General features: G+C 32.5%; 1 protein-coding gene across 2 annotated transcripts in view; it reads left to right on the top strand.

The window, feature by feature from the left end:
- Adss (adenylosuccinate synthetase) overlaps positions 1 to 13,222 on the top strand; it is a 64,911-nt gene extending 51,689 nt beyond the window's left edge. Inside the window, exons 12-13 of one of the 2 annotated variants that reach the window (XM_076464557.1) lie at positions 4,784 to 4,933; positions 12,447 to 13,222. In XM_076464557.1, coding sequence (XP_076320672.1) covers positions 4,784 to 4,933; positions 12,447 to 12,499 — 203 coding nt within the window. In that variant the 3' untranslated portion in view covers positions 12,500 to 13,222. Of the gene's footprint in view, positions 1 to 4,783; positions 4,934 to 11,429 lie in introns of both variants that reach the window. The other variant, XM_076464558.1, reaches the window with a different exon arrangement.
- The last annotated feature ends 2,631 nt before the right edge of the window (positions 13,223 to 15,853 follow it).

The following is a 15,853-nucleotide window of genomic DNA, read 5'->3' as shown; positions in this document are numbered from 1 at the left end:
CGGCTATTCTCATGGTTATTTTGGTGGATATAAGCTGAGTACATTGCACCCAGACCTGTAGTCAAAAATCATTAGTCGTTTTTAAAAAGTTTGTTTTTATGATAATAAAATAGATCAATTTAAAAAATTTCATATCTAAATTATTTATACACAAATATTTCTGAATAACATTTTTAATGTTAGCATAAATTATTATTTTGGCTTATTTCACATCTCTGTTGCTTATAACTATCATTGATATTTATTGTATGCCAGACTGTGGGAAATTTCAAATTTGGCAATATTCATTGCCATTGAAATTGTGAAGGAATTTTTAATTTTGTAGTTGGATGCAATTGAGATGCATTAAGACAATAAGCAGAGATAAATTACATTAATGTTTACTCTTAAAGATAGAAACTTATCCAGAAAAGAGCTTTGATGATCATTATTTCTGATGAAGTTATATTGATGTTTAATTTTGTAGTTGGTAAAGATATTACAAAAACTACTTTTGAATTAATTAAATATGGAAATTGTATATCATGAATAAGGTTCCACTGATGAATGCATTCTATTAATAAAACCAAAACCCAAGCTTTCTAAATATACTGTTTTTATGCAACTTTTATGGTTTTTTCTAGTGTATTAAACAGAAACAATGTAGTGCTGTGTTAGCCACTCATGGTGGACTTAATTGCTATCGAGATATTCTGCTCAAGGTGGATTCCTATACATGGTGAGGGGACCTTGCAGAGAAGGTTCTGTACTTCAGTTTATCTTCTCTGCAATCTGAATGTCCATTCACATGTTTGCCATACATGGTAACCTGTGAAGGGGAAGAGAGGATCTTGGTGGTTTAGGGGTCCAACTCTAACACACTATTTTAGCCTTGAATTCCTGTAAAGGCAGTCTTAGAGTGGCCTCTTCCAGGATCATTCAGCTGGTCAACTTAGTCTAGGGTCAACTGAGTACCAGTGTTGGGTGTTCTCAGTAGCTTTTGTGGACATTGTGTCTGATGCTGGTGTTTTGGGCATAGTGTTCACAAAACCCTGGTGTTACAATAATGTCCTTGTTTTGCATTACAGTATATCCTCTCTTAGGGATCCATGGTGGGTGGGAGAGGGGCTTGTTGGCTCCCCTAATTCAGTAAGAAAGCTGTTCTCAGGAAATATTTTGGTGGAAAAATCTTTACCACAACACACCAAACTCCTTGAAGTCAAAAGCTGTGGGGAATATACTAATTGAAATTACTCCCCATGTAATTTTGAATTCTTCAAGAGGAGTTATAGTTGAGAGGGATTTAAAGAACATTCCTGAGTCAGAGATCCTTGCTGGTTTTTCTACTCAAGACATTTCTGCATCTCACTGTATCTCCACTCAGGACAGAATAATTCTACCTATAAATTTAATTATTTTCACATTTACATTGCCACATCCACCTGCCGCTATGAAAATAGGATACTTAAATTGTAAGGTAAGGCCACATATTTCCAATCCTTTCTGATGTTTCCAGTGCCAGCAGTTTAGACATTCAAAGTCCTCTTGCCATGGATCTTTAATATGTTCTTGTTGTGGTGGCAAAGACTACAACACCTAGAAGTGCAAATTGGAATCATTCTGTTTTAATAGTAGTGGTTTGCACATCTTGTACTTATGTTCTTGCTCTAAGTGGGTGTAAGAGAAAGAGGTACAACGTTTGAAGATCATTAACAATATTTCATATCGTGAGGCTCAGAAGTTGCTGTGTACTGCACATCAACTTGCACACTGTGTTGCTGCACTGTTTCAATGCTATGGTGAAAGCGTAGACAGATCTCTGTGCCTCCAAAAGAGTCGTTCTTCAACCATGGGAAGAGACTTTTGCCCTCCATAGTTAAGAGATTAAATGTATCAACATCTACTCCAGTCTCTGTTCTCAACCCTTTCAGTGACTGCTCAGGTCCACTTCCTTAATGCACAGCATCTAGTGTATGATTGGGCCCATATTCTTCAGCCCCAGTATGTTGAATAATTACTCACTCTCAACCTCAATCACTAGACTCTACATCTACTGACAGAGACCTTCCTACTTGTTCCAGGCCTGGCATGGCCAAGCCCATTAAGGTGTGCGACTCGTAATCTGAGGGTCGCGGGTTCGCATCCTCATTGAGCCAAACATGCTCACCCTCCCAGCCGTGGGGACATTATAATGTGACAGTCAATCCCACTATTCGTTGGTAAAAGAATAGCTCAAGAGTTGGTGGTGAGTGGTGATGACTAGCTGCCTTCCCTCTAGTCTTACACTGCTAAATTAGGGACGGCTAGCACAGATAGCCCTTGAGTAGCTTTGTGCGAAATTCCAAAAAAACAAACAAACTACTTGTTCCAGGGCAGAATTCATGGAGGTCAAAAGACCTTTAAATATGGAAAAACAACATGGTCATAAATCAAAGTTTTTCACCTCTATCTTGACCTAAATTAAAATGGCCACATTGAAACAGTGAAACTGTCATGGTTTACATTTTAAATATAGATGACATTAAGGATTTGATTGATTCTTATCATCCTGTGTTTCTCTCCTTACAGGAAACATTTCTGAAATCTGCTAATGCAGTCACCATTCAGCAGTTTTCTTTGTACAGATTGCATGATGAACAAGTGCGTGGAAAAGTGGCTCTGCTGATAAATCATCAGGTGCCCACCCTGTCTTTGCCACTCAATACTCCCTTGGAGGCTGTAGCCATCTGTGTTTCCTTGAGTAATACCAGCACTGTTTGTTCTCTCTACCTGTTTCTTGGAGAGAACTAGGATCAATCAGACTCTAATTCTTTCATTGAACAGTTGCTGTCCCCTTTTTAACCCTGGGGGATTTTAATAGAGAAAATCCTTTCTGGTGTGGTGCTGATATTGATGGGAGGGGTGGTTGTTCTCAGATCACAATCTTTCTCTCTTTAATACTACTTTTTAAACTTATTTTCATGCACCTAGTCAGAATTTTACTGCTATTGACCTCTATCTGCTCCCCTTCACTTCTCTCTCACTTTTTCTAGGAAGGGTGACGATCATTTTCCTATAATTTTGAGAGAGACTGGCCATGGTTTATGCCACCTGACCTGCATGCCTCAATGGAAGTTGGACCGGGCCAACTGGCCCTCTTTCGCTGTGCTCTTCGAAATTGGTTCTGCCATCAATAACATTGAGTGATTCTATTATCCAGGCATCTGCTCAATTCTCCAGTTTAATATTTGTACACCTAGTCTCATGAACCTTCTCTACACCTTTACTTTTTGCAGCTGGTTTTACTGTATACTTAAAAACTTTGATCCTTACCACAGCATCCCACCTGGAGTTGCGTTTTCTTTCTTCAGTGGGCTGTGTTTTTTCAGAATAGATGGTCTGCCATTGTTTATTTTGGCCTTCATATCAAGGTACAGCTGGCTGAATTGGGTTTGACCTTGGATGATGTTACTGTCTTCACTGGCCAGCCTGTCCAACCAAGGTTTGTTACCATCCCCAAATGTGACTTTTCTTTGAGTCACATAAGGAAGACAGATACTCTCAATGGGAAGTACAGTCTTCTGTTTGCCAAACATCTTTTGAATCATCCTTCCATTTATACAGATAGTTTGAAATCAGATGATTCTGTGGGGTCTGCCGTGGTTTATTTTAGTTCAGTGGTTGCACATAGGATCCCCTCTACAGTTTTTGTGTTCACTCCTGAATTGTATGCCATTTCTCTTGTTCTGGATCATGTAGATGTTATGCAGTGCATGAATTATACTAATTATGCCCACTCTCTTATGGCCCTGGAATCTCTTCACATTAGTTCTCACCCTCTTCTTGTTGATATTCAAAACCCACTGGCCCATTTCTTGTTATCATTTGTTTCTATCTGGTTATTTTCATTATCAGACACGTCAGTATTCATGAGAGCAAGTTCACTGACACTGCAGCTTCATACATCTGTGCCTGTCCCATACATGAATCACAGTCCTGTATTCAATGCACAGCTCAGTGCCTGTTGACAATTGACTTGAAGTGAGCAATGTGATAACAAGCTTTTCCAGATCAAACCTTCTGTTACTTTTTGGCCATCTTCTTTCCATTAGAATCAGAAAGAGGAAGTTATTCTGGCTAGTTTATGCATTGATCACAGTATTTTAACTCATTGTTTTGTTTACTCTGGGACTGATGTACCAATGTGTGACCATGAGTGACAGCATAACTTTAAACATCTTTTTATCATAGGTTCACCTCTGACATTGGATAGTGTCATAGGTGATGGTGACACTGCCCACCTTACTAATGTTTTTAAGTTTTTATCAACTGTTTGAAGTTTGTTTACTTTTACTTTGATTCATGTTTGCATTTTATAACATTTTTAAGAGGTTATTTGGCACAAATAGCCTAGTTGCCTTGTACCAGTAAACAGCAACCAACCAATCAAGATATCCATGAGATATAGTGCTGTTCTAGGCACTAGATGTGGCATGTCAGGAAGCACTTTCATCTTCCAGCTTGGTGTCATAATGTTTTGCAAATTAAATCAAAAATATTTTTGTTTACAGGTGTATCCTTTAGGGTAGCATATGTATTAACTAGTTTCTTATGTTTTTTCTAGGCTAGTATATTTACTGATTGTTTCCAATGTGTGTATAATTATGTTTTTAGGATAATGTGTGTACTAAATCTATTTCTGATGCCTAGGTAATTAATCTGTATGCTGCTATATATCCTGATTTTGTTTGAAGGGTTTATTAATACAGTGTTTTTTGTGTACTAATTCTACTTCTAAATATCTTTCTAATTTCTTGATCTATAGCAAATTTTTCTGACATGTCATCTGTAGAAGTAGAGTATATAAGTGTGCCTGGGTGGAAACAGAGTACAGAAGATGTACGGATGTTTATGGACTTGCCCCCTGAAGCCCAAAATTATGTGGAAAACATTGAACAACTCTTGGGTTTGCCAGGTAAGAAAGATGCTGTGTAATGCTATTAGTGTATTCACGTGTTTATATAATTTAAACCAGACATTTTAAAAAGTAATCTTTAGTTTTACATATGACCTATACAAGTAAGATGAATACACTTTTGTAAGTAGATTTTTTCTTTATGTTGCTGTTAAAGAATATACTTGCATAAGTTAGTACAAAAAACTAACGACTTTAATTATAATAGATTTACTGAGAAGATTCACCTATGAGAGATTAGTTTCCTTGAAAGCTAGTCTGTTACTCAGTGTTTTGCTCTTGCCAACTCACCATAAATGTTGTACCTGCTGACTATTGAAACTTGAATACCTGAACGTATCTGTTCACAGTTGAATCTTTTGTTACATTTGTGTCTGGTAATCATGAATAGAAATAGTAATCTTTTTTTTATTATTTATTTACATAAGAGGTGGGCTTGATTAATGTATGATTGGCAAAATCTTGCTGGCTATTAAATGGATTGTTTGATCAGCAAAGTCATACCACTATCTGAAAATTGAGAATTGTATGATGAAAAAAGTAATTTTAATCTTCAGTGATGTCAAGAAAACCCACTTGTAGAGAAAAATATATATGTAAAAATGACTCGTTTGGGTTGAGAAAATATTTTACGTAGAGGAGCGAACAACGTTTCGACCTTCTTTAGTCATTGTCAGGTTTGTGAAACATTGTTTGCTCCTACGTAAGATATATTTTCACAACCCAAACGAGCCATTTTTACAAATATAATTTTAATCTTTTCATAAAAATCACTTTGTAATTGGAATGGTCAGTCTGAGTGCAGTCAAAGAACCACATGTATTCATAGCAAAGTTTTTAATAAAAAATATATTTTAAAAAACCTGAATTTTATGTTAATGTGTAATATTTAATAAATATTTTGTGACAATATACTTACTACATCAAGCGTTTTTTACTTTGGATACTTTTATGGTTATCTGGTGGTTGCAAGGTTGGTTAAAATGATCAAGCCCACGTTGGTAAAGTTAATGAATAAATGTCTCACAAAATCTTTACACTTCTGTGGGATCTTTTATTAGCTCAGATCTAACTGTTGGTTTTTTCCTTGATGAACAAACCTACCTGATTATCAAATTTTAGGATAAAACCATATTTGAACTTGCAGCATCCATACTAAATATTTGCTCATAAAACTTACAAAAATCCATATTTGTTTTTAGATGGACTTTGTTACTTAAGATTCTCGTACTTTCTATCTGCTACAGAATTTCTTGCTCAGTTTGACAGCTTTTTGCTCTTAAGTTGCAAATATATTCTAATTACACATTTTTAACCTGAGAAATGAATATTTAATATATTTCTGCTTTACACAAAAAAATTTTGTTTTCCACAACCTGCTTGTGTCTAATATATACCAAAAAAGTATACTTGAGAAGTTGACCAAAGTATTAATAACCAATTGCCAAGAACTTGGCAATTCATACAAATCACCTACAGTTGCCAAATGCCCTACATTTGGCAGTTTGCAGAAATCAGTTGCAATTACTCAATGTTCTATGTTTTAATTTAATCAGCTACTTAAAATAAAAATGTGTTTAAGCATAAACCACATAAGACATTGAGATTTTATTAGCCAGTTAAATGAATGTCTTGAAAAATATCTTTGGAATTAAGCCACTTTTTCATGTAAAAGACAATCTATCCAATACCCTGTATTCATGGTAATTTACAAATGTATGGTGACTGTAAGGTTATATATTGGAAATATTATAAATTTATTTAAACCTTTTTAGGGTTATATTCAAAATTTAAACTATTTTAGTACACAAATAAATTTGGCATGAAAATGTAACTAATAATTCAAATCTTAATTCTGTGTGTGTGCGTGTGTTTTAAGTTAATTCTATAAAGTGGTATTAAAATAAATTCTAAATTTTCCTTGTATAAGAATTGTGACATTTTCTCTGGGCATCTCCTCTTCTGTAATTTATTTGCCATCCCTCCAAGAAGTATGAAATTTAATATAAATTACTTATAATAATGTCATTGCTTAGACAAAGTATAATTCTTATAGCCTTCAATCACATATAGTTACAGATCAACAAAATAAAAAAACAAATCACTCTTTTTGCTACACTCACCTGTTACTTTCTTTCAGAAACTGTCAGTAATTTTCTGTTTAATATTATATTATGTGTAATCAATAAAAAGCCAAAGTTTCAGTCTATCAACAATTATATTGATTGCTGTACATAAAATTTTCTGTTGTGCATCCAGTTCAAACTTTATCCCATGGGAAACACTTGATGTCCTTAGCTGAGGTTTAATGACTCTTGTTGCATAGTTAGAAAGTCAGAAATATTGTGATAGTTATGGGACATTGTCTGCTTTTAGCATGTGACTATTCTGTTTTTGTTTTTTTTAGTGCATTATTTATTTATTTTTTAATTTGGTACAGTTGTAGGGCATTGACAGAAAAAAAAGACCCAGGAAAGTATGTTATTTCTTGTTTTTCATGCATATGCAATATTTAATATTATAAAAGTGACTAAAATTTAAAAAATAAGACTTTTTATATCAGATTAGGTTAAATAAAATAATAGTAATAAGTTGTGAGAAGCTTGTATGCTATATAATTTGATAGGGTAATATGAATTCCACATTCACCAAATTATTTACAAATGTTATGACGGTATTATCAGTTACATTATTCAAAGTGAAAAAAAATTAAGTACAAACTGATGTATACTGTTAAAGTTTAAAGCTATTTAGAATAAACAAATGTAGTTTCATGTTACAATTGAAGTCATAATAGAAGTTTTGTTGGTGGTAACAAGATCAGTCAAATCAACAAATCTTGTACAGAGTTAGTGAAAATATAAATTGAATATTTAAAGTTTTACTGAAAGAACATTAAGTTTATTTAGGAGGTCTAAGATATTTCAAAGATTAAATTTCATATTTTTAAGGTGAAAAGAGTATTTTTAATCTTAACATAAAATTCACTTTGCACTAGTAGCCATCAAGAATTTGATTATTTATATTTATGGGAAAATCTAGTGAATATACTATAAAGATTCTTATTTTTTTGTCTACAAATGGCTTAATAATTACTGAAAGCTTGCAAAATTCTGTGAAGATGTACAAAACAAATTACAAATTACAGTATTGAAACTGTAAAGGTAAATTTGGTGTCAGGGACTTGGCAAAGTTGATAAAGCATACAGCAAGGTAATTAATCATACAGACTAGTGCCTTTTTTTGGTCGTGTCACAAGAGTTTACTTTATTATACTCAAAATTTAGTTAAGAAATTGTTGTGATCAATGTATATCAATAAAATTAGAATTAAAATTTAAAGCATAGTTCAGTGTTTTATATTATTTAAATTTCTTACTCCAGTTATGTTGTTACAAGGTGCAAAAGTTTACAGTGTCTGAACTTTTCATCTCTGTAATATGTTTACCCTACTTTTATTTACAGGTAAACTGTTAATTGCACTGTCTACATATTCTTCTTTCAAGTTCCCCCAGGGCATGTTTGAAAAAATAAATAAATTTCTTGGAATTCTTTGACAAAGCCACACCTATTTTTTACAGTCTGAACATGCAAGTTAAAATACTGTAGCACGTAATATTTAAATCCGATACAAGTACAGAATCTGTCTTGTATAATATTTATCTGACCACAGCCACTGCTATTTTGCTTGCTTTGAAAGTTTTAAATTTTATAATTTTTTACCAGTATCTACTTTTTTCACATTCATATCAATATAATGAAAAAGATAAGTATATTTTCTATATGTATTTCAGTATTGATATGTCATTGTTCTTTCGTATTATTGAGACAGATGTTCAGATTTTTATCAGTTTTGTCTAAATACAGAACATTTTTAACAACATTTCTAAAATGGGAACATTGGCAGATGCAGTGTACTTTATTCCATTTTTGATGGTACCACCCCTATTACCAATGTGTCTTGCTTTTGTATATCTTCATGATATTTTCAGCGAATTGATACAAGCCAGTTGTAATGTGTAGAGACTTGTATAATTTCCAGTAATTATATACAGCAGATCTGTTATTTAAAGACAAAACAGGTGCGAGTGAACATTTGTCATTTCTGTTGTTATGGATATTTCATCTTTTTATGGCTAAGTTTTTTCTGACTTTTGCCCATTTGCTCAGTTTGATAAACTCTGTACTTGAACAAGTAGAGCAAAGTGAAAGTTTTGCCATCATGACAAATTGCTGACAGTATTCAATTGAGAATCAAATAATTATTACTTACTTTACTATTAGATTTTATGAAAACTTAAATTGATAGCCAATTTGGTCTGGTTTACATTGATCAGTGTATACGAATATTAGTTTTATCTGAATTTCCAGATCTGTGGGCTCTGTGTTTCAATTTAAATTTCTGCAGATTGTAAAGGAAGCCATTGAGAATAACAAGTGATGAAATTAATATTGTTTTTCACCTCCACCTACTAGTGATCAACCTGTGTCAAGGAAGGTGATAAATATCATATAACAGAACAAATAAACTTGCATACTGTATGAAAACAAGTAGAAGAGGATGAAACTGGAAAGTTTTAAAGATTATTGCTAATTATTGTATCACAGTATGCCCTCTCAAAATGATTATTGGTCAAGAAAGAATACTTGGAAGTATCAATCTTTGTTGAGACAATGCATAAAGACAGGTTTTGCTCCATCAAGAGGTACTTGCATATTACTGCTAACAGTAATAACTTGGCTTAATTAAAGGTAGCTGAAGTACTTGCCACAATTTGACATGCTTAGACAGTTTCCAGAAGTTTGGAATATTTCATGAATTTCTAAGTATAAATGAAGCTATTTGTCCATATTATGGCCATTATAGTGCACAATTCATATAAAATATAAGCCTGTTTGATACAAATAAAAAAATGTGGATGTTGTGCAGTGCAAATGGCTCTCGTTGCATCTTTTCCATTTATTGTGCAAAATAAAAATATCATGTTGTCATAGGAATGCTGTAACCAAGTAGTCGGTATAAACGTAGTGTTTGTTTCAAAATATTTTTACAAATTGTAAGCTAATAACTGAATTGGCTCAGCTAAACATTCATGCTTTTGGAACTATCTGCAAGAATCGAACCAGACACTACCCTCTCATATCAAAGAAAAAGAAAAACAGGAAAGAGGACCTTTTGATTTCAGGCCATAGGGAATAGTTATTGCCAGTAACTTCTATAGTGCCAGACCAGTTCTGAATGGTGAGTAAAGAAAGAAAATAAGAAGACAGTCAGGCAGCCATATCTCATCAACATGTACAACAAATGATGACTGGGAGGAGTAGATGTGACTGGTTGCTGTCATCATACAAGCCTAGACTGCACTCAAAAAAATAGGCAGTGGAACATACTTTTAAATACCTTAAACTTGATTGTATTTGCTGCCTTTAGTTTTTACTAGCACGTTAACCTTACTTCAAATGTTACTTATTTACAGTTTAGGAGAGAAGTAGCTCAAGCTATGGTTAAAGTTCAATAAGAAAGGTATCAACAGGCAAGCCCATCTATTCAATCTTCCAAAGTTGTTAGGTATGACAAAATAATCACTTTCTGGAACCTTTCTCACAGGGTAGATATTCTGTGTGTTGTAAATACCAGATTGAGATGCATGAAGTGTGAGAAGATATTACACAAGATGTGATGTTCCACTGAAACTAAAATGCAAATTGTATAGTCTGCTAACTTGTATAGCAGAAAACAGATTTAAATCAGTATAATGAAAAATTGTCTTTTATTAATAAAAGGAAGAAAATGTTTTAGTTTGATGCATTTTCATTGACATTTCTATTTAGTTGAATAATTGAACAGCAATTGTTCTATGTATAACTTGTAAAAATCAAATTTATTTACATAACATCATATCTGCAAAATTTTGTTTTACAGTTACTAGTGTTACAGTTTCTAGTTATTTTATTCAGTGAGTAAAAATAAAATCGAGAATGTTGATTTTTTTTTTAAATATAAACTAGAGAAGATGCCAATATTCCCATTTTGAGAAAATATAATAGATCAGAAAATAGATATCTAGCACAAAAGTTAGACTGTTTCATCAAAAAAGTGAATAAAATGAGCTACCATTTCCAATGTTTACAGGTTTTTCATTACTGGGTTATATAGCAGCCAGTAAAGAGTTAAAAATTCAGCTAAGCTTGTCATTGTTAATAGCACAAGAAAAAGTTTGAACTGAAGGTAAGATAGATAATGTTCTGCACAGAAAACAGTTTAATGCATCAAGGGACAGACTAAAACTTTTTGCTTCCTGTTGGTTAAAAATATTGTATAAAACAGGGAGAACTATAGGCAATTGGTGTGAGTGTGAGACAGGTTAGTATGGTTAGTGGGTTTAATTTTCTAGTTTTTGGCTTCATAAACAAAAAAAATTGAATGCTATAAAAATTATACTTGATTCATAATATCTATACTATAATAAGTAATTTTCATTAAATTATTCAAAAAGGGCTGGTCACTTAATTGAAGGAGGGAGAAGACCTAGAAAACAAATGTCACAATCTTGTCCAAGAGAAGATGGAGGAGTTTAAGTATTTTCTTATAAAATTAAGAAATTAAAACTTTTTAAATATTACAGCATGATTTATTAAATATATTTTGATGCCATACTTATTTTATACAATTATAATAAAGTAGTTTGATTAGATTTTGAATTGAGCTATTCAAAGTTGTGACATGCACTCTTTGACCTACCAGTTGTGAGAGCACTGAAGGAGCAATCAGTGAAGGGAACCAATGTCATCAAACTAATAATTCTATTAAAGGGGGAATTTATTTTACTTATCAATTATTAAATCAGTAGAAACTATTAGAAATTTAATTTTGGAAATTGGCAATTTTAAAAGTTTCAAGAAACTTCTGCAGAAAAAAAGTGTTACCGGGTCTGTTTTTTTACTATTATATTTCTTCAATAATTTGAAACATTTATGTATGTCACCTGATGCTGCTGGGTGAACCTAGCAAAATGTCATTAAAAAAAAAAAGGTTTGTTAAATGTAGTTATTTGTAAATGTAAGTTTCCAAAAATGAAATATCATACTTGGGATGAGTATCTTAATGATAAAAAGGATGTCTGTGTTGGTATCTTGGTAGCAGTGTTGAACTAATATGAGAGTGGAGGATGTGTGTTGATATCTAGTTAATCTGGTACAGAAGCAAATATGTGTTGTCAGCAGAGGATGTGGGTTGATGTCTTGTTCTTAATACAAGTGGGAATGTTAGTATAGAATGCAAGTTTTTTCAACTCGTACAGGAGTGGGCATGCATGTTTTGATTTTCCATTATCGAGCTGTTGTGGCTCAACAATTATAAATTTGATAAAACTTGTCTTGCTTTTCATTAAAGAAATGGAAGCATAATTTACTGATGTTAAACATTAAATTAAAAAAGGGCAAGCTTAGGTACAGAGTAACCGATCTTCCAAATAAGTGGTAATATTTACTAATGTTTATCTTATTTTGTCCAGTGAAGTGGATAGGTGTTGGCAAGGAAAGAACTTCCATGATTCAAGTCTACTAGGCCTATGTGACCGTGCTTTCTCCTCTTACTTTGTTTTATAAAATTCTGAGATACTAACACCCATGAAAGGCATTGAAGTGCTCTATTATCTCCACCTGTTGAGAAATTTGGGTACATATTCATCAAAATTATTTTACATGAAATGTATAAATTGAAAAAGTAGCTGTATTTTCATGATTTCTTTCTTATATAAAGATACTTTAAATTTATTATTATTATTGATAATTTTCTGTTGTATAGTATTTTATTTCTGTTTATCTACAGTGTAATAGTAACTGGTAACTATTATTATAATTGCCTGTGACAACAACAAATGTTAATTCAGAAACTGAGATTTTTATCTTAAATGATGTAGAACTTTGTTTTGTATAATGATAGCTTTTTTCCATAAAAAAAATTGACTTATGATGCTCTGTGTTAATTAAACATTAAATTCTTATTTTAGTAATGTGTTTTAGCAAATAAACTTAACATCAGATTATCCGTTTTAGAACAAATTTCTATGAATCACTAAATTAACATTTTATTGTGACTGAAGTTATTTTAGTAACAGTTTTATGTTTATATGTAAGACATTGTAAAATTTTAATGTTTTCATAGTTTAAATAGATTTTTTTTTAAATCTTCTTAGGTAAAACAACAAAATAAATGGCCTGTTTTGCCAACTTCTAATAAAACTAAGATTGTACTAGATATGCGAGATTAAATGAGTTCTATTCCTAACACCTGGCTGGAAAATTCATTGTCATTTAGAAAATAAGAAAAGGTTAAGGTAGAATAGGTTACAAATTGTTACTTTTTTGTGTGTTTCCATAAAATCAGTTTAGATTCAGTAGTAGTTATGATTTTGGTGATTTTAAACTTTATAATCTCTCTTCATAATTTTGAATTTAAAAAAAAAATACAACATTATAGAGTAAATTATGGAGCAAATTTGTAGAAAAGTTTATCACTGTAGTAAGAAAAAAAAAGCCATAAATATAAAATTGCTTTACAGAATCAAACAGAGCAACTTGATGCAAAATATCCTAAATATAATTTGCATTGAGTCGGAAATTTTTCTGTACGATGGTTTGTTTGTTATAAAATAATACTTCTTTGCATTTTATTTAAACGTGTCTTAGAATATGTTTCCTTGTTTTTTTAGCATAGTATGATAATTATACTGAGTAAATTAAAAATGGGAAATATTGTGAACTTGTGCCTTTTTTTGTATTTATGCTTGGAATATCACCAAGTGTTGTAAGTGCAGCACGCACACGTGTCTTGATTTAGATATTGTGTTCAGAATTTTACATAATTTCATTATACAGAATTGCTTTACATATAGGCAGTCTTTAGATTTGTGACATACTTCTACCAGTTACTTCACATTTTGCATTCAGTAGTCATGTTTGTTCAGAAAGGTAATGTAGCTCTACTAGACAAAATTCCTTTTTACATTTGATGAGTGGGCTTGATTTGACCAATATTTTAACCAGTGTATGGCATATCCAAGCTATAAAATATAAAAATAAAACAATACTGTCACTTGAATGAGATGTGTAAAAATATAATGAGGTGCTTTATGACAGTGATAATTCAAACAACACTTTAGCAATTGACAAGTTCCATGTACCTTGGGTGAAGCCTGGCATGTTTGTTTATTGTGTATCGAGATGAACTAGGCAATCGTAATACACATTTAACAAAAGCCCACAGAAGTATTCCTGTCCCATTGTGCACCTTAGATATGTCTTGAGGTTTTGAAGCTTGCTGAAACTCCTTGCACTTGCACAATTTGATAAGTAAGATTGTAACTATTTGCTGAGCACTGTAGATACTTCACTACATGTTCTGGTTAATATGCTTCAGTGTACTTTCAGGAGATGATGGAATGTTGCCATGGCAACATGAAGTGATCTATGATCAGTTTACATCTTGAGTAGCGACTCAGTGATTGCAAGATAAAGTTAATTAAACACATCAAATGCATTGCTGCATTGTGTCTTACATAAACTCAAGTGTTTTTGACAAGCATCATGACATTCCTCTGATCTTATTGTTTAGTATTTCCTACTGATTTGGTGACTATACATTTCTGATAATTCCCATCACATTCCTTATGGCTTGTCATTTGCAAACCCTCACAATTGCAAAGTTTAACATGTTGGCATTACAATCCAATTGTATTGCAGCTGAGAACTCTTATTTTATGGTGGTGCCTGTGCAGGCACATATTTTATGCAGCATAATACTTCTGTATATGTAGCTCAAGATCGTGTGGTCTTAATTTTGACAAAATTTGTTTTACCAGAGCTGTTGCAGTCAGCCAAGTGACTCCATCTTTTGCAAGTAACAAAATCTACACACTACTCCTGAATGGTTCCATTGTGCATGTAATAGAGGCACAGTGGCATTGACCCTTTATTTGAAATGTCTGCAGTTTAATTTTCTATGATTAAAAATAATAATAAATTTCTGCTTATTTAACCTTTTTCAAGCTAGCAGATCTGATATGATCTGTTACAAGTATTAACTTACTTTGTACTGTTTTTGACATATAATTGGCATTTTTGGTACATTTCTTAAATGGGTTGCAAATGTGGAATCCCCACTGTCTACTTGGAAATCAAGTAATGCACAAAAGAAAATAATAGTCTTCAGGATTAAGTCCAACTTTTGTCTGTTTTTTGGGAATCATTTTCCAACAGCTATATAAACCTGGCATTCATAGAGTGATGTATTTTTTTACCATTGTGTTAAAAATCCAACTGTCTAACATTTTGTTATGATGATACTTGCACTCAGGTCTCTCAAATACTGTTCTTGAACTTGCTCAGAGGTTTAGATGAAACTCCTATCTAGCAATATCCTGTCATGGCAAATAGGCACACATGGAAAACACAACTCACCATCAAGATTCTTTGAATAAACTAGCCAGTTATGTTGTTCCAACCAATTACTTGAAAATAGTGACACTTGTATACCTCCCTCATGATACAGATATACAAAGTGTGTGTCTGGTTGTAGAATTTTCTTGGTAATAGTATATTGATTTGATGGTGAAAGAAACTTGCACTTCTCTAATTACAAATCCAATATTATGGAGAGAAGTTATAATAAAATATCATAATTCTGTATCTTTGTTGTTGACATTCCACCTCCATTATGATCATTGTCATAATCCCTAGAGTTTCCTCATTTTCATCCTAACAGTGTTTAGTCAGTGGTTCTTTATTGTAATCAGTGCTTTTAGGCTTGTAAGAGCCAAAAAGTGACACTTGTTTCTGTTTTCCTGACATGAGTTTAAAATGTTCAAGGTGTAATTAAATCTGAGCCTGTTGCACAGAGTACAGATGCAGTCAATTGCAG

This window comes from Tachypleus tridentatus, chromosome 10, assembly GCF_004210375.1.
Source record: "Tachypleus tridentatus isolate NWPU-2018 chromosome 10, ASM421037v1, whole genome shotgun sequence".
NCBI lineage: Eukaryota > Metazoa > Arthropoda > Merostomata > Xiphosura > Limulidae > Tachypleus > Tachypleus tridentatus.
The sequence above is the reverse complement of the archived record's forward strand: the minus strand, read 5'-3'. Positions and strand labels throughout refer to the sequence as shown.